This window comes from Petromyzon marinus, chromosome 52, assembly GCF_048934315.1.
Source record: "Petromyzon marinus isolate PM22_M1 ecotype Great Lakes invasive population chromosome 52, UKy_Petmar_22M1.pri1.0, whole genome shotgun sequence".
Classification (NCBI taxonomy): domain Eukaryota; kingdom Metazoa; phylum Chordata; class Hyperoartia; order Petromyzontiformes; family Petromyzontidae; genus Petromyzon; species Petromyzon marinus.
The window spans coordinates 2,553,506-2,571,309 of NC_133718.1; the positions used below are offsets into that span (position 1 = coordinate 2,553,506).

The 17,804-nt window shown below is 54.7% G+C and overlaps 1 protein-coding gene across 3 annotated transcripts in view; it reads left to right on the plus strand.

Moving 5' to 3' along the window:
• The window catches only part of LOC116953548 (insulin gene enhancer protein ISL-1), a 45,794-nt gene extending 29,966 nt beyond the window's left edge, over positions 1 to 15,828 (plus strand). For 2 of the 3 annotated variants that reach the window (XM_076075112.1, XM_076075114.1), the window contains exons 3-6: positions 10,459 to 10,718; positions 12,120 to 12,409; positions 14,515 to 14,688; positions 15,492 to 15,828. In XM_076075112.1, coding sequence (XP_075931227.1) covers positions 10,459 to 10,718; positions 12,120 to 12,409; positions 14,515 to 14,688; positions 15,492 to 15,605 — 838 coding nt within the window. In that variant the 3' untranslated portion in view covers positions 15,606 to 15,828. The remainder of the gene's footprint in view (positions 1 to 10,458; positions 10,719 to 12,119; positions 12,410 to 14,514; positions 14,689 to 15,491) is intronic. The other variant, XM_076075113.1, reaches the window with a different exon arrangement.
• The last annotated feature ends 1,976 nt before the right edge of the window (positions 15,829 to 17,804 follow it).

Below are 17,804 nucleotides of genomic sequence, written 5' to 3' on the forward strand. Positions count from 1 at the left end.
TAAAGGAACGTTCCCTGTTGCTGATGACTCCAAGGGGAGTCGTGGGGGGAAGGGGGACAATGGAGTATTTTGGACAACGAGCTCGTTTCCCCATATCGTGTTTGGCAAACTTAATAAAATCCACCCTTATAATATTTATTTATACATGTGCTTATTTTGTTCGCGGCGATTCTGTTTACGCAAATTTACGCGTATTTTTTTGTTGATAATTAATCGCGATAACAACTTATTTGACGTATTTGTCTGGATTATAAAAAAAGCGCTCAGAAAAGTAAAACTGACCCCCCCCCCCCCCAAAAAAAAAAACTTGCGCCCGCTGTCAATAAAGTTATACAAATGCTGACCACACACCTACCGGATTATAAGACGCACCTCCCAGCTCCCAAGCGTCACTTTGTAATAAAGGAGGGCAGGTGCGTCTTGGAATGCGGCAATCATTTAATCGATCGACACCCTACATCGAGTTCCGCTCTCGAATAGGTGAAATGAATCGAAGGCGCTGCTCGATTGAAACGGGACTCGACGGAGCTTCCGCGGATGACGGCCCCGGCAGAGTTTTGGGGTTCGAGTTACAGAGGCGCGCGTCTTAGAAATCTGCGGCTCGCCTTACAACGTCGACAACAACCCAAATCGACGCCATTCGCGTCCGTGGCTGGCTGGCGCCGACGCGTTTTTGTTCACGAGCAGTTTTACCCAAGATCGTCCGAAGCTTTTCGCTATCGTTTCGATAGTAATCATAGACGCGGCCGAAGTTAAAGGTTCGTGGTAAGTTTGACGGGGGGGGGGTGGGGGGCTTCCGAGTGGTTGTCGCTTGCTTCGGCGCTTGTTGACAAATGTCAATCCTCACCTCCCACAAAGCGTCCCGAGAAACGTTATAGTTAGCGAGACTATTAGGGGCAAATGCTGTTGGCGAGCACCTATTAAGGTCGGAACAGCACACATTGAGTCGGGGTGGGGGGCGGCGGGGGGGGGGGGAGGGGCAACACCCACCGCACCTGACCAGTGCTGATGTTCACACACCACACCTGACCACTGCTGATGTTCACACACCGCACCTGGCCAGTGCTGATGTTCACACACCGCACCTGGTATTCGTTTAATGCTGAGCCGACCTAGGGGAGTGACGCAGGAGAGGTTCAGATATAACTCGCCGCCGATTGTTGGGACTCAAACTCGGCTTGGCTGGATTCACCTCCCCCCCCACCCCCGGTGGAGTGCGACGCTAAGGCCGATAGAAAGCGTTGCCCGGCCCTCTCCGAGTTACCGGGAACCCCGAGGTAGGGTCCTTGCCTATAACGTCGGGCAGCTCACCGGCCGGCAGTGAGCCAAGCGAGCGTGACTCGGCTGACGAGGACGCTACTGCCAGATGGACGGACGCGCGGGACGAGTTGCGCGTTGAACAAAACAAAAAACGATTTCACGTGGAGAGACGGACGTAGATGGGAAGGCGAGATTAGTAATGCTTCTTCATCCACAGGTCTGCGCGTGTGGCGAACGAACGTAACACCCGCTCACCGATTGTGCACGTGTCTCGTATGGGGCCGTCCATTTAGTACGCACGCACGCAGGGGGGAGGGGCTGGTTAACCCAAATGCGTTCGCTTGCGTATGGGGGGGAGGGGGGTCTCGATAATAATTTGTCTACATTGGCCTTCAAATGAGTTAGGCCGGCGGTGGACTATCTGTTTGCTTAAACACGTTAATATTATTACTCCTTGATCGTTTCTGCGTGGATTAAATATCGGCCGTTCTATAGGATTCGGGGGGGGGGAGGGAGGGGGGGTGCGTCAGGCTGTACATACGCAGGTGTGAGGAGGGAGGGGTCAGGTTTTGACAGAATTTGTGCGCACCTACTGAATGTATGGCCCCGATGCGCACGTGCGCGGAGCGGTGGCGGATGTCTGAACCGGAGCTGGGCCTCCCCTAGGTCGACTCGGCTTTAAACGAGTGCTGCCTGGTGCGGTGTGTGAACGTCGGCTACTTTGGGAGACAAATGCGGCCGAGAGTGGTTCTGGCCCACACCATCCACGCTCATGCGATTATGTATTTATTATTATTACAGTATAATATTATGTGTATATGATTTTGATGACATTAATAGTATTGTCACCAAAATACTGGAGATAATTCCAGGAATAACTCTTATTGTGTTACTCTATTTCGTAAATAAATATAGACATTATTTGTCTTGGTATATACTAACACATGTATGCACGTATGTATATTCTGTGTATGTGTGTACATATATCTCTGCGTGTATGTAACGCGTATGTGTGTGCATCTGTTGGTCAAATCTGCTAAGGGGCCATCCATAAATGACGTCACGCACCTGGGGGAGGGGGGTCAGACATTTGTGACGATGTGTGACGAGGGGGGGGGTGAGAAATGTGACGTCACATCAAAATGCGCAACTTTAAATATATATAGAGAGCACGTTATACTTAATTAAATATACTTTTTAGTAAATGTTTTCTCCTACATCAAAGTGCAGCGCCGCATTAAGTACGCACTACAATGACAATAGTGTTTTTTTGAGCGGGGGGGGCAGAGCTTTGTGACGTCATATTTGAGGGGGGTCTGACTTTTTGTGACGCCGTGTGACGAAGGGGGGGGTCAAAAATCGTCCAAAATCGCGTGACGTCATTCCAAACACGCTGTACGGCGTGTACACTAAACACTGTCTTTAAAAGTTGTATAATCTCCTGTAGATGTAGATGCCACTGGTTCTTCGTGTTCTGTAGATGTAGATGCCACTGGTTCTTCACGTTCTGCAGATGTAGATGCCACTGGTTCTTCACGTTCTGCTGATGTAGATGCCACTGGTTCTTCACGTTCTACTGATGTAGATGTCACTGGTTCTTCACGTTCTGCTGATGTAGATGCAACGGATTCTTCACGTTCTGTAGATGTAGATGTCACTGGTTCTTCATGTTCTGCTGATGTAGATGTCACTGGTTCTTCACGTTCTGCAGATGTAGATGCCACTGGTTCTTCACGTTCTGGTGATGTAGATGCCACTGGTTCTTCACGTTCTGCTGATGTAGATATCACTGGTTCTTCACATTCTGCTGATATAGATGTAACTGGTTCTTCACGTTCTGTAGATGTAGATGCAACTGGTTCTTCACGTTCTGTAGATGTAGATGTCACTGGTTCTTCACGTTCTGCTGATGTAGATGCAACTGGTTCTCCACGTTCTGTAGATGTAGATGTCGCTGGTTCTTCACGTTCTGCTGATGTAGATGCCACTGGTTCTTCACGTTCTGTAGATGTAGATGCCACTGGTTCTTCACTTTCTGTAGATGTAGATGCCACCACCGCCATCTGTTGCGCGGCGGTTGAACTTACGACTCTTGGTCCGAATACGCAACGGGACATACGGACCAGGTTTGTTCGTATCTCTGAAAGTTCGTAAGTCGAATGTTCGTAAGCACAGGAGACTATGTATAGGATCGCTACTAAGGAACAGACGAACCATTCAATAACCAACCGAGTTATTGCCACGAAATAAACCAATTCATATTAAAAGTAAAATAAATACATATTATGTAACGTGTATCGTGGGAAGGTTTTAACCGCGTGAAGACAAGTATCTTCACACTATTCATGCGCCTATTTACAAACCGGTCTCAGAAGACATTTGTAATGACGCGCTAAATCTCAGCTCTCAACTCCGTCTCTGCCTTCTCTGCCCATGCGTTGTGAAGGGCCATTGGCCGAAACGTCGCCTATTATATAATTTATTTGAATGCCACACAGTGTCATTGATTAATGAGATGTTTTAGTTCGTAAAAAAAGATCCCCGCGTATAGCCTTAACAGGCTGTTGGGGCAAGTGCTGTTAGCGAGCACCTATGAAGGCCGGCACGGCACACAACGGGGTGGGATGGGTGGCCAACACCACGCCCGGCCGCCTTTGTCTCCCCAGTGGCGATGTTTACACCGCACCAGGTACTCATTTGAGGCTGATTCGACCTAGGGGAGGCCCAGGACCGGTTCAGATAATCGTCACCGGTGTTGGCCGTTAGCGGGAATGGAACCGCTAACCGCCCCATGACAGATCACATATATAAATACGCACAGTGGCGCATACATTTGACGTTAGTATTTTGTTACATAATTATAATTGTTAAACGATCATCGATTCACAAATCGATAATAGATTCCAGTGGCGATTTATTTATTTTTATTCGGAAGAGGTGGCCGTACCCACACTTAACCCCCACCATGCACGCGACCTGCCCACATCGCCTGACGGTGGGTGGACACGGGGGGGGGGGAGGGGGGGGATTTAGGAATCGCCCCCCCCCCAATGGTTGCAAATGCCGCGCCGTGAGGTCGAAGCGACCGACGAGTCCCGTGAGCTGCTCCGGAACCTCTCCAAATCCAACTTGCTGCGTCATCCCTTCCACTCGCAGTCAAAGAGTAAACCAGCGCTTAGTGCCAGAGATCGATGTTAGTCGATATAAAGCGCACACAGACATATATATTGTATATACTGTATGTGTATGAGCGTGTGCGCGCGGCAAACGGGTAAAGGGCCGTCCATAAATGACGTCACGCGATTTTGGACGATTTTTTTAACCCCCCCCCCTCTCGTCACACGGCGTCACAAAAAGTCAGACCCCACCCCCTCAAATATGACGTCACAAAAAGTCAGACCCCCCTCAAATATGACGTCACAAAGCTCTGCCCCCCCCCCGCCCCCAAAACCATATTTCCATTTTGAAAATAAAACACGCTTCAAATCGCTTTAAACTATTGTCATTGTAGTGCGTATTTAATGTGGCGCTGCGCTCTGATGTTGTAGGAGTGTTGTTATAACAATTAGTGTTGTTATAACAATTCTATATTTATTTAAAGTTGCGCATTTTTATGTGACGTCACATTTCTCAAACCCCCCCCCCCCCCTCGTCACACATCGTTACAAATGTCTAACCCCACCCCCTAGGTGCGTGACGTCATTTATGGACGGCCCCTAACCGGTTTATTAACCGGTTTCCCCCCCCTCCCCCCCTACACGCACGCGTTTTACCGGTCACGCATTGCGGATTGATGATGTTGATGTTCGCCGCTGCGAGAGACGATCAAACTGGGTTCCGGCAGCGGGGCCAATGAGTACGTAGAGTGCGCTAACCGTTCCGCCACCGCTCCCGCCTCTAAACGGCAATGTTTAAAACCCCTTCACGGTTTAAATGGACGACGTTTGCCAATTCGTTGCGATCACCACAATCACGTTCACGCCTTTTGCACGCTGACTTGCAACGAAACACGTTACAGCGGAGTCACTCGGTGAGATTTCCAGCCGGGCGTTGAAACTTACAGATACGACGAATTTAGTCAACAGGAACCATTCGTCGTAAAGAAAAAAAATGTTTTATCTGACTTATTCCGAAACGTGTCTCCGTGCGGTCCTTAATCGATGCTCGCAAATAAAAGTCGCGTCCCGCCAAGGTCTCTGTGCAAAGCTGCATATACAGTACACCTCTTAACAACACTAGGCCCATAACAGAGGTTATTTTTGGGTTAGATCGCGTAAATATATATTAGTGTGTCGTTAAACCCGCCACCACCCGACACAGCCAATTCGTGACTGCAGGGATCCGTACTCTTTGGTTCTTTCGGTAAAGTCACGTCGGTAGAAAAATGAAATAAAAAATAAATCACGACGTTTCGATCGCAACACAAGCGATCGTCCTCAGGTGAAACAAAAATCTAGCGGTAGAACTGCAGAGCAACATAGCGAGAGAGTTGCGAGACAGCCGCTTTTGTTAGCTCTCTCGCGATGTTGTTCAGCAGTTCTACTTCTGGATCTTTGTTTCACCATTTGAGAACCTCCTATGCCAGTAGCAAAATATGATCATTGGTTTTTTTACCCTTCTATCTGGCAACAAAACTGACACCTTTTTTTTTGCGTCATCTGGTTCAACACCCATGTGAGACGAGGCTCTATATGTAAAAGCTGTCTCGGGTGTGGACCAATCAATTTCAAGGACAGTGCCAATACATTATCAGAGTTGTTATTTTTTGTTTGCATTCCGACCGCAGGTATTGTGGTCAATGCAAACATGACTCCATGTAAAAAAAAGGTGGCAGTTTTGTTGCCAAAAAAAGGGGTAAAAAAAACAATGATGATGCTGGATTTTTGTTTCACCTGAGGACGATCGCTTGTGTTGCGATCGAAACGTCGTGATTTATTATTTTTGTTTTTCTACCGACGTGACTTTACCGAAAGAACCAAAGAGTAGTCAGGTTTGTCACGTAAACAACACGTTGCTAGTACAGCAACACGGGTGTGTTGGAGAGCAAAAATGCACAACATTTACAATCTGAGAACGACGTTTCGCCAGTAATTACAATGACCTTTCATCAGGCGACAGTCAGATTTGTGGAGAAATCCTCCTGTTTCGTGATATATTTATATCTTTACGCGCTCTAACCAAACAAAAAACCCTGTGTTGTGGATTATGTTGGTCGCGTAAGCCTACCACGTGTTAAACTCACTAACAATAGCCTCGTCGGTCAGCGTTATAGAGCGTTGTGTCAGTGCTGTTAGCGAGCGCTTATTCAGTTGACCGCTCACGGCCAACATCAGTGGCTAGGAGATGTTAACTACCTCGCCTGGTGTACAGGAGGTCGTGGGTTCCATCCTGACCCTGACGCCTGCTGCTGTATAGTTTGAGTTTGCGTCTCTCTCTCACGTGCTCGCGTGGATGTGTATGCAGGTCCTCCGGTTTCCCCCTCCACATTTAGAATCAACATCACGCGTTTAGGGCTTTTGGCTACTATACATTTGCGCATGATAAGCCACTTCGTTGAGCTATCAATTGTGGCCAGGTCGCTTCTGAAAAAAAAGAGCTACGTCGCTCAGTGGGGACTTACCTGGTAAAATAAAATAGAAATGTTTATCGTAGTTTTAGTTTTGAATCGACTTTAAACGATAATCTCTCTGCGGTGTGTCAAAAACAATCAGCACCGGGGAGACAAAGGCGGTCGGGCATGACACTCACACGACACGCGCACACAACGTGTGGCTGCTCGGGCGGAGGTTAACAACTCCCTCCCGTCCCTCTCCTCCCTCTCCTCCCCTCCCTCTCCTCTCCTCCCTCCCCTCCCTCTCTTCCCTCCCACCCTCTCCTCTCCTCCCTCTGCTCTCTTCCCTCCCCTCTCCTCCCCACCCTCTCCTCCCCTCCCTCTCGCTATCTCAAGTCCGTGCGGGGGGCGGGTGAGATACAAGGGGGTAGGGAGGTAGGGTAGAGGGGGTAGGGGGTGGGGTAGAGGGGGTAGGGGGGTGGGGTAGAGGGGGTAGAGAGCTGGGATAGAGGGGGTATGGAGGTGGGGTAGAGAGCTGGGATATAGGGGGTAGGGAGGAGGGGGGTAGGGGAACCCGTGTGTGTGTGGGGGAGGGAATAGCCATCACTCGCCCTGCCACCTCGCCTGATAAGATCTGTCAATAGACATTCGCGGAAGCGTCATCGTAAGGTTTAGGAGCTGTCTGGCGCCCGCGCCGTCACTGCCGACTTTGTCAGTGTACAGCTACGGGGAGTGTGGCGGGAAGAGCGGTGGCGCAGTGGTTAGCGCCGCGCTGCGCCACGAAACCAACAACCCCCCCCCCCCCCCGAGTTCGATTCCCGCTCACGGCCAACATCAGTGGCGGATATTTTGATCGTCACGTGGGGCCGCCGTACGTGCAGAAGTTTCAAACGACTCGCGCAGTAGACGCGTGTTCGATTAAACAAAAACTCTCGGCCATTCGTGCGTTATGGCAGCAAAAAAATAATCGTCTGCAGTTTTTTTAATTTTCTATTTTTTTATTTTACCAGGTAAGGCGACACTGAGCTACGTAGCTCTTGTTCAGAAGCGACCTGGCCATCCCAAATGATCGCCCAACGGAGTGGTTCATCATCTTCATCGTGTGGATTTTTTTTTGTGTTGGCAGCCAAATACTCTAAAACGCGTGATGTTGATTCTAAATGTGGAGCAAAAACAGGGAGGACCCGGATAAAAATCCACGCTACCACGGGGAGAGAGAGAGAGAGAGACGCAAACTCCATGCATGCGTCAGGGTCGGGATCGAACCCACGACCTCCAGCATACCAGGCGAGGTAGTTAACATCTCCACAGGGAGAGAGAGAGACACGCAAACTCCATGCATTCGTCAGGGTCGGGATCGAACCCACGACCTCCTGTATAGCAGGCGAGGTAGTTAACATCTCCACAGGGAGAGAGAGACACGCAAACTCCATGCATGCGTCAGGGTCGGGATCGAACCCACGACCTCCTGTATACCTGGCGAGGTAGTTAACATCTCCTAGACACCGTAGCGCCCCCTGCATTGCGGGGTCCCGTTGCCTTCGCTCAACCATCTACTGCATTCGAGGAAACGTGACTGGTTGACAAGCAGCGGTGATGCAGAGACGGACAGCTGCAGGCCGGTGCCGTCCTTCTCAGGCCTCGTCAGCACATCGTGGTCACCAGTGGCCCATACTGAGACCGGAGTCACCCACACTCAACCATGCTAACCCCAACCGCTACCGAAAAAAATTGAATATTTTTTTTTGCGCAACGCATCGCCATCACTGCCTCCTGCGAGCGCATCGGAGCGACACGATTCGCCGTTGTCCGTTTGACCAGAGCGAGAAGCCAAAGCGGTTCGGATCCCGCTCATATGCAAGCCTGACCTTAGCCAGCTGAGTTAGCTGAGTTAGCTGAGCCAGCTGAGTTCGCTGAGTTAGCTGAGCCAGCTGAGTTAGCTGAGTTAGCTGAGCCAGCTGAGTTAGCTGAGCCAGCTGAGCCAGCTGAGCCAGCTGAGTTAGCTGAGTTAGCTGAGCCAGCTGAGTTATCTGAGTTAGCTGAGTCAACTGAGTTAGCTGAGTTAGCTGAGCCAGCTGAGTTAGCTGTGCCAGCTGAGTTAGCTGAGCCAGCTGAGTTAGCTGAGTTAGCTGAGCCAGCTGAGTTATCTGAGCCAGCTGAGTTAGCTGAGTCAGCTGAGTCAGCTGTGCCAGCTGAGTTAGCTGAGCCAGCTGAATTAGCTGAGTCAGCTGAGTTAGCTGAGTTAGCTGAGTCAGCTAAGCCAGCTGAGTTAGCTGAGCCAACTGAGTTAGCTGAGTCAGCTGAGTTAGCTGAGTTAGCTGAGTCAGCTGAGTTAGCTGAGTCAGCTGAGCAAGCTGAGTTAGCTGAGCCAGCTGAGTTAGCTGAGATAGCTGAGTCAGCTGAGCCAGCTGAGTTAGCTGAGCCAGCTGAGTTAGCTGAGTTTGCTGAGCCAGCTGAGTTAGCTGAGTTAGCTGAGCCAGCTGAGTTAGCTGAGCCAGCTGAGCCAGCTGAGTTAGCTGAGTTATTTGAGTTAGCTGAGTTATCTGAGTTACCTGTGCCAGCTGAGTTAGCTGAGCCAGCTGAGTTAGCTGAGCCAGCTGAGTTAGCTGAGCCAGCTGAGTTAGCTGTGCCAGCTGAGTTAGCTGAGCCAGCTGAGTTAGCTGAGCCAGCTGAGTTAGCTGAGTCAGCTGAGTTAGCTGAGTCAGCTGAGTTAGCTGAGTTAGCTGAGTCAGCTGAGCCAGCTGAGTTAGCTGAGCCAGCTGAGTTAGCTGAGTTAGTTGAGCCAGCTGAGTTAGCTGAGTTAGCTGAGCCAGCTGAGTTAGCTGAGCCAGCTGAGTTAGCTGAGTTATCTGAGTTAGCTGAGTTATCTGAGTTACCTGTGCCAGCTGAGTTAGCTGAGCCAGCTGAGTTAGCTGAGCCAGCTGAGTTAGCTGAGCCAGCTGAGTTAGCTGTGCCAGCTGAGTTAGCTGAGCCAGCTGAGTTAGCTGAGCCAGCTGAGTTAGCTGAGTCAGCTGAGTTAGCTGAGTCAGCTGAGTTAGCTGAGTTAGCTGAGTCAGCTGAGCCAGCTGAGTTAGCTGAGCCAGCTGAGTTAGCTGAGTTAGCTGAGTTAGCTGAGTCAGCTGAGCCAGCTGAGTTAGCTGAGCCAGCTGAGTTAGCTGAGCCAGCTGAGTTAGCTGTGCCAGCTGAGTTAGCTGAGCCAGCTGAGTTAGCTGAGCCAGCTGAGTTAGCTGAGTCAGCTGAGTTAGCTGAGTCAGCTGAGTTAGCTGAGTTAGCTGAGTCAGCTGAGCCAGCTGAGTTAGCTGAGCCAGCTGAGTTAGCTGAGTCAGCTGAGTCAGCTGAGTTAGCTGAGCCAGCTGAGTCAGCTGAGCCAGCTGAGTCAGCTGAGTTAGCTGAGTCAGCTGAGTTAGCTGAGTTAGCTGAGCCCTCACTATCTTTGTGACCCAGGTCGACGTTGCAGCCCCCGAGGCTCTACCCTGGGCCTCCTGAATTCCCACCTCTGATTAATCAAAATAAACTCTCTCTCTCTCTCTCTCCCTCCAATCTCGCTCCCTCTCTCTCCATCCCTCTCCCTCGCTCTCCCTCCGTCTCTCCCCTCCCCCTTCCCTCCCCCTCCCCTCCCCCTCCCCTCTCGCTGTGGGCGCCCGCAGGCTGTTCGGCATCAAGTGCGCTAAGTGTGGCGTGGGCTTCAGCAAGACGGACTTCGTGATGAGGGTGCGAACCCAGGTGTTCCACCTCGAGTGCTTCCGCTGCGTGGCGTGCAGCCGACAGCTCATCCCGGGGGACGAGTTTGCTCTGCGGGAGGACGGCCTCTTCTGCCGCGCCGACCACGAGCTCCTGGAGAGGGCCGGCACCGCCGACGGCATGGGCAGCCCGGGACAGGGGGGCGGCCGGCCCCTTCAGCTCGCCGGTGAGGAGGCGGGGGGTGAGAGGGGGTGAGGATGTTGAATAACAGCTAGAGGGTGAGTGAGTGAGAGGGAGGGTGAGTGAGTGAGGGGCTGAGGGTGGTGAGTGAGAGGGGTTGATGGAGAGGGTGAGTGAGTGAGAGGGGTTGAGATGGGGTGAATGTGGGAATGTGGGGGTGTATGGCGTGGGCGCAGCTATTCCAGATGTGCGTCTCCTTAAATGCAACAAGGGCAAATATCCCCCTCATAGCCTTAAAAGACGGTAGGGGCAAGTGCTGTTAGGTCCGCACGGTACGCAAAAGGATGGGTGGCCAGTAGCGTGTCCCGCTGACTTTGACTCTCGTGTGACAATGATCACGCATCATTGCACCAGGCTGAGTCGACCTAGGGGAGGTGCAGGACCGGTTCACATATTTGCAAGCGATGTTGGCCGTGAGCGGGAATCGAACTCGGGTCGCCGGGTTCGTAGCGCAGTTGGACGCCACGGTGGCTAGGAGATGTTAACTACCTCGCCGGTACACAGGAGGTCGTGGGTCCAATCGCGACCCTTACGCCTGCTGTATATTTGAAGCTTGCATGTTAACTACCTCGCCGGTACACAGGAGGTCGTGGGTCCAATCGCGACCCTTACGCCTGCTGTATATTTGAAGCTTGCATGTTAACTACCTCGCCGGTACACAGGAGGTCGTGGGTCCAATCGCGACCCTTACGCCTGCTGTATATTTGAAGCTTGCATGTTAACTACCTCGCCGGTACACAGGAGGTCGTGGGTCCAATCGCGACCCTTACGCCTGCTGTATATTTGAAGCTTGCATGTTAACTACCTCGCCGGTACACAGGAGGTCGTGGGTCCAATCGCGACCCTTACGCCTGCTGTATATTTGAAGCTTGCATGTTAACTACCTCGCCGGTACACAGGAGGTCGTGGGTCCAATCGCGACCCTTACGCCTGCTGTATATTTGAAGCTTGCATGTTAACTACCTCGCCGGTACACAGGAGGTCGTGGGTCCAATCGCGACCCTTACGCCTGCTGTATATGTGAAGCTGGCATGTTAACTACCTCGCCGGTACACAGGAGGTCGTGGGTCCAATCGCGACCCTTACGCCTGCTGTATATTTGAAGCTTGCGTGTTCTCGCCGTGGTGGCGTGGATTTTCGTCCGGGTCCTCCGTGGGTTTTCCCTCCGCGTTTTAGAATCAACATCGCGCGTTTTACAGTTATTTGGCTGCTCTCAATTTCCACGTGATGACGATAAGGCTCTCTCGTCCAGCTGTCATTTGTGATGTCCAGGTCGCGTCTGAGCTACGTATAGCTCAGTGGGGCCTTACCTGCTTTGTCTCACTCCTCTTCGCCTCCTCTCTCCCTCTCCCCTCTCCATCTCCGCCCCCCCCACCGCCCCCCGCAGCCGAGCCCATGTCTGCGGCGGGGCGCCACCACCCGCTGCGCCCGCACGTGCACAAGCAGGCGGAGAAGACGACGCGCGTGCGCACGGTGCTCAACGAGAAGCAGCTGCACACGCTGCGCACCTGCTACGCGGCCAACCCGCGCCCCGACGCGCTCATGAAGGAGCAGCTCGTGGAGATGACGGGCCTGAGCCCCCGCGTCATCCGCGTCTGGTTCCAGAACAAGCGCTGCAAGGACAAGAAGCGGAGCATCCTCATGAAGCAGATCCAGCAGCAGGGCGGAGACAAAACGGTGAGGGCCCCTCCCCCCCTCCCCCCCTCCCCCCCCTGCCCCCCCTCCCCCCCCACCCCCACGCTTGCTCGCTCGGTGCCTCGTCGCTCCCGTGAATCGAGAGATCAGCTGTTCTTTTGATGGCTCGGTTCTCGATGGATCGATAGATCAGCTGCTCTTTTGATGGCTCGGTTCTCGATGGATTGATAGATCAGCTGCTCTTTTGATGGCTCGGTTCTCGATGGATCGATAGATCAGCTGCTCTTTTTATGGCTCGGTTCTCGATGGATCGATAGATCAGCTGCTCTTTTGATGGCTCGGTTCTCGATGGATCGATAGATCAGCTGCTCTTTTGATGGCTCGGTTCTCGATGGATCGATAGATCAGCTGCTCCTTTGATGGCTCGGTTCTCGATGGATCGATAGATCAGCTGCTCTTTTGATGGCTCGGTTCTCGATGGATCGATAGATCAGCTGCTCTTTTGATGGATCGATAGATCAGCTGCTCTTTTGATGGCTTGGTTCTCGATGGATCGATAGATCAGCTGCTCTTTTGATGGCTTGATTCTCGATGGATCGATAGATCAGCTGCTCTCTTTATCGCTCGATTTTTGATTGCTCGATGGATTTGATAGATTGCTCACTCGCTTGATCGCCTAATTACTCTATCCGTTGATCGATGGATTGACCGCTGGCTGATGATGATGACGACTACGGCAGAGTTAATCACGATGTTGATTATGGTGTGTGGTTATGATGGTAGTGATGATGGTGATGATGATGGCAATGGTAGTAGTGGTAATGGTAGTGATGGTGGTGGTAATGGTGTGTAGTGGTGATGGTGATGAGCCTTCTCTAGTGGTGAATCCAGCCGGAGCCGTAAGGACATAGCGAGGAGCGGGGGGGGTGGGGGGGGAGGTGGTTGGGAGGGCGGTGGGTGGGTGGTGGGGAGTGAGCGCGGCCAGAAACGCCTCCGCACCGGTGAAGCTGTCTGTGCCTCGCTTTCCTATTCGCGACGCTGCTGCATTTGACTCCTTTTGCTTTAATCTCTGGGGATTCTCACCTGGCCACACAAAACACGCTTCACTTGACTTACGTGCCTTTGCCTTTTTGTCTGCGCGCGTGCCTCCTCCCGTGTGTCTCCTCCCGTGTGTCTCCTCCCGTGTGTCTCCTCCCGTGTGTCTCCTCCCGTGTGCCTCCTCCCGTGTGTCTCCTCCCGTGTGCCTCCTCCCGCGTGCCTCCTCCCGCGTGTCTCCTCCCGTGTGTCTCCTCCCGTGTGTCTCCTCCCGTGTGTCTCCTCCCGTGTGTCTCCTCCCGTGTGCCTCCTCCCGCGTGCCTCCTCCCGCGTGTCTCCTCCCGTGTGTCTCCTCCCGCGTGTCTCCTCCCGCGTGCCTCCTCCCGCGTGTCTCCTCCCGCGTGTCTCCTCCCGTGTGTCTCCTCCCGTGTGCCTCCTCCCGTGTGTCTCCTCCCGTGTGTCTCCTCCCGCGTGTCTCCTCCCGTGTGTCTCCTCCCGCGTGTCTCCTCCCGTGTGTCTCCTCCCGTGTGCCTCCTCCCGTGTGTCTCCTCCCGTGTGTCTCCTCCCGCGTGTCTCCTCCCGCGTGTCTCCTCCCGTGTGTCTCCTCCCGCGTGTCTCCTCCCGTGTGTCTCCTCCCGTGTGCCTCCTCCCGTGTGTCTCCTCCCGTGTGTCTCCTCCCGCGTGTCTCCTCCCGTGTGTCTCCTCCCGTGTGTCTCCTCCCGTGTGTCTCCTCCCGTGTGTCTCCTCCCGCGTGTCTCCTCCCGTGTGTCTCCTCCCGCGTGTCTCCTCCCGTGTGCCTCCTCCCGTGTGTCTCCTCCCGTGTGTCTCCTCCCGTGTGTCTCCTCCCGTGTGTCTCCTCCCGTGTGTCTCCTCCCGTGTGTCTCCTCCCGTGTGTCTCCTCCCGTGTGCCTCCTCCCGTGTGTCTCCTCCCGTGTGTCTCCTCCCGCGTGTCTCCTCCCGTGTGCCTCCTCCCGTGTGTCTCCTCCCGCGTGTCTCCTCCCGTGTGTCTCCTCCCGTGTGTCTCCTCCCGTGTGTCTCCTCCCGCGTGTCTCCTCCCGCGTGTCTCCTCCCGTGCGCCTCCTCCCGTGTGCCCACCGCGCCGTTTGTCGCAGAACCTGCAGGGCCTGACGGGGACGCCGCTGGTGGCCGGGAGCCCCGTGCGGCAAGACGGGCCGGGACTTCCGGTGGGCGCTGTCGACGTGCAGACGTTCCACCAGCCGCCCTGGAAGGCTCTCAGCGACTTTGCGCTCAGCAGCGAGCTCGACCAGGGGCCCTTCCAGCAGCTGGTGAGGACGCTTGCTCGCCGCGCACGCACGCTCGCTCGCGCGAGCAAGCGCACAAACAAACGCACGCACATAAAACGCACAAACGCGCGTGCATACGCACTCATCCACGCACGCACAGACACACACGCAGAGAGACCGGTGCTGGCCGTGAGCGGGAATCGAACTCGGGTCGCCGGGTTTGTGGCGCTGTCCGCTAACCACTGACGGTGTGGCGATGTTCATGGTGGTCATGGTGGTGATGATGGTGGTGGTGCTCGTGGTAAGTGGTGGTGGTGGTGGTGGAAGTGATAGTGGTGATGATGATCATGGTGGTTGTGGTGGTAGTGGTGATGATGATCATGGTGGTGGTGGTGGCTCGTGGTGGTAGTGGTGACGATGATCATGGTGGTTGTGGTGGTGGTGGCTCGTGGTGGTAGTGGTGATGATGATCATGGTGGTTGTGGTGGTTATGGTGGTGGTAGTGGTGATGATGATCATGGTGGTTGTGGTGGTGGTAGTGGTGATGATGATCATGGTGGTTGTGGTGGTGGTGGTGGCTCGGGGTGGTAGTGGTGATGATGATCATGGTGGTTGTGGTGGTGGTAGTGGTGATGATGATCATGGTGGTTGTGGTGGTGGTGGCTCGTGGTGGTAGTGGTGATGATCATCATGGTGGTTGTGGTGGTGGTAGTGGTGATGATGATGATCATGGTGGTTGTGGTGGTTGCGGTGGTGGTAGTGGTGATGATGATCATGGTGATTGCCGTGGTGAGTGGTGGTGGCTCATGGTGATGGTGGCGGTGGTTTCTCGCCGTGTGGAGCAGGTGAACTTCTCGGAGGGACGGCCGGGTTCCAACTCGACGGGCAGTGAGATCACCTCGCTGTCGCAGCTGCCCGACACTCCCACCAGCATCGGCTCCAGCCCCATCGAGGCCTGAGCAGCAGCAGCAGCAGCGGCAGTGCGGCAGAGCAGCGCCCCCGGCCTGGAGCGGACGTGTGGCAGTCGGCTGGCCGGGCCGATGGGGCCGGCCTGTTGGTTGATGGGTCGTTTGGACAGTCGGTCGGTCCGTCAGCCGTTTTCGCTGGTCGCCTGGTCGGTCACTCGGCGGTTAGACGGCCGGTCGGTCGGATGATCGGTTGCCCTGCTGGTCGATGGGGGGGGAGGGGGGGGTGGTGGAGGACGACGACGATTGGAGCCGTGGGTGGGGGGGGGGGGCGGCATTGCGAACGTTGGAGAGGTTGGGGGGTGGGGGTTGGGGCGACGAACTGGCGGACTGAAATAAAACCACGGGGACCGTGGAACCTCGGGGCGAGGAGCGGCGCGAGAGAGCTCGCGGGCCTGGCTCGCGGAGGAGCGATGACGAGGGGCCACGCGCGACCCCGCGTGACCCCGCGACCCCGTGACCCCGCGACCCCCTGCTCCATCGCTGCGGCTCGTCGCGCGTGCCGTGAGACGTCGCTCTCTGCGCCCGACTGCCAACGAAGCGTCGCGCTCTCGGGCTGGGGGGAGGGCCACGCGTAGTGACGCAGCAGCTACACTTCTCCAATCCCTGCATCCCCCCTAAGCCCGTGTACATAGATGCGGTGTACATACGAAGGAGCAGGTGGCGGCGGCGTACGTACACGGTGTACGTGCCGGGGTGTGGCCGGCAGGGTCCGTGCCTGCGGCCCTCCCCGCAGTGTGCATGGATGATTACAATCAGAGCGATGACAACGGAGATGTTGGTGTGATGTCGATGATGAAAACGATGGTGATAAAGGAGGATTATAAATGAACGTCAAGTTCGTGACATGGTCAATTTGAAGTTGTTGACGTTATGAGGATGATGATGATGATAATGGCAGTGATTAGGAGCAATGCCGGAGAGCGCATTGGGGGTAGCAACTCCTCTTCATGAGTGTTATGGAGCCAGACAACAACAGCAACAAGGACCACAGCAGAGTACAGCAACAAGTGCAGCAACTACCGCGGAAACAATATTGACGACGACTACGAGTCCACCAACGACAACAAAAACCGCGACCGGCAACCGGCGATCGAGAACGTCGGCAGCCGGCCGCAGCGCCGCAGCTCGCTGTGGAGGCAACGGCCACGAGCAGAGTCGGTCACGAGCAGAGTCGGTCACGAGCAGAGTCGGTCACGAGCAGAGTCGGTCACGAGCAGAGTCGGTCACGAGCAGAGTCGGCCACGAGCAGAGTCGGCCACGAGCAGAGTCGGTCACGAGCAGAGTCGGTCACGAGCAGAGTCGGTCACGAGCAGAGTCGGTCACGAGCAGAGTCGGTCACGAGCAGAGTCGGCCACGAGCAGAGTCGTCCACGAGCAGAGTCGGTCACGAGCAGAGTCGGTCACGAGCAGAGTCGGTCACGAGCAGAGTCGGCCACGAGCAGAGTCGGCCACGAGCAGAGTCGGCCACGAGCAGAGTCGGTCACGAGCAGAGTCGGTCACGAGCACAGTCGGTCACGAGCAGAGTCGGTCACGCGCCCCCGCCGAGGGTTACGGGCGACTAATGAATAGCCACGCGCACGTCCGCCGCTCGGCATCTCACGGCTACGTCGTCGCTGCAATTCTGCCGCTTCGTGCTACAGGGGCCTCCAGAGCAGCGGACGGGAGTGATCCCGCCAACAACAACCGTCCGGCGGACCGGCAAAGTTCGCTCGACGGGCCCGACCCTGATCCCCCGTGAGATGCTTTGCGTCTTTATCGCCACTGCAACCGAGCCGCGCCGGTCCCACGTTTTTTTTTGTTTTACCCACCTCGAGACCCGAGCCATGCTCCTTCGCGACGCTGCACAGTGTCCTCCGACCGGCGCTCACGCAGCGTTTACATTCCCCCCCCCCACCCCGCGCGCCTGGCCCTGCTTGGCCCCCAGCCAGACCCAAGAACGCCTTCCCGCGAGGCCGTCTGTCGTCGCACGGTTCGGTGCCGGCTCGGCGCGGAAATTTAGCCAGCCGGGGGGGAGGTGGGGGGGGGGAAGGAAAGCGCACACACGGCTCGGATGTGCCAGTGGAACAAGTGGGTAAGAGAGGCCCAGACAAGCCCAGGGTGTGCCTTGCTTACAAACAACACTGCTGCAAAACCGTGGCTCCCCAAGGCCGACAGGCTGATGGACCAGGGGGGAAACAATGTTTTACTTTGG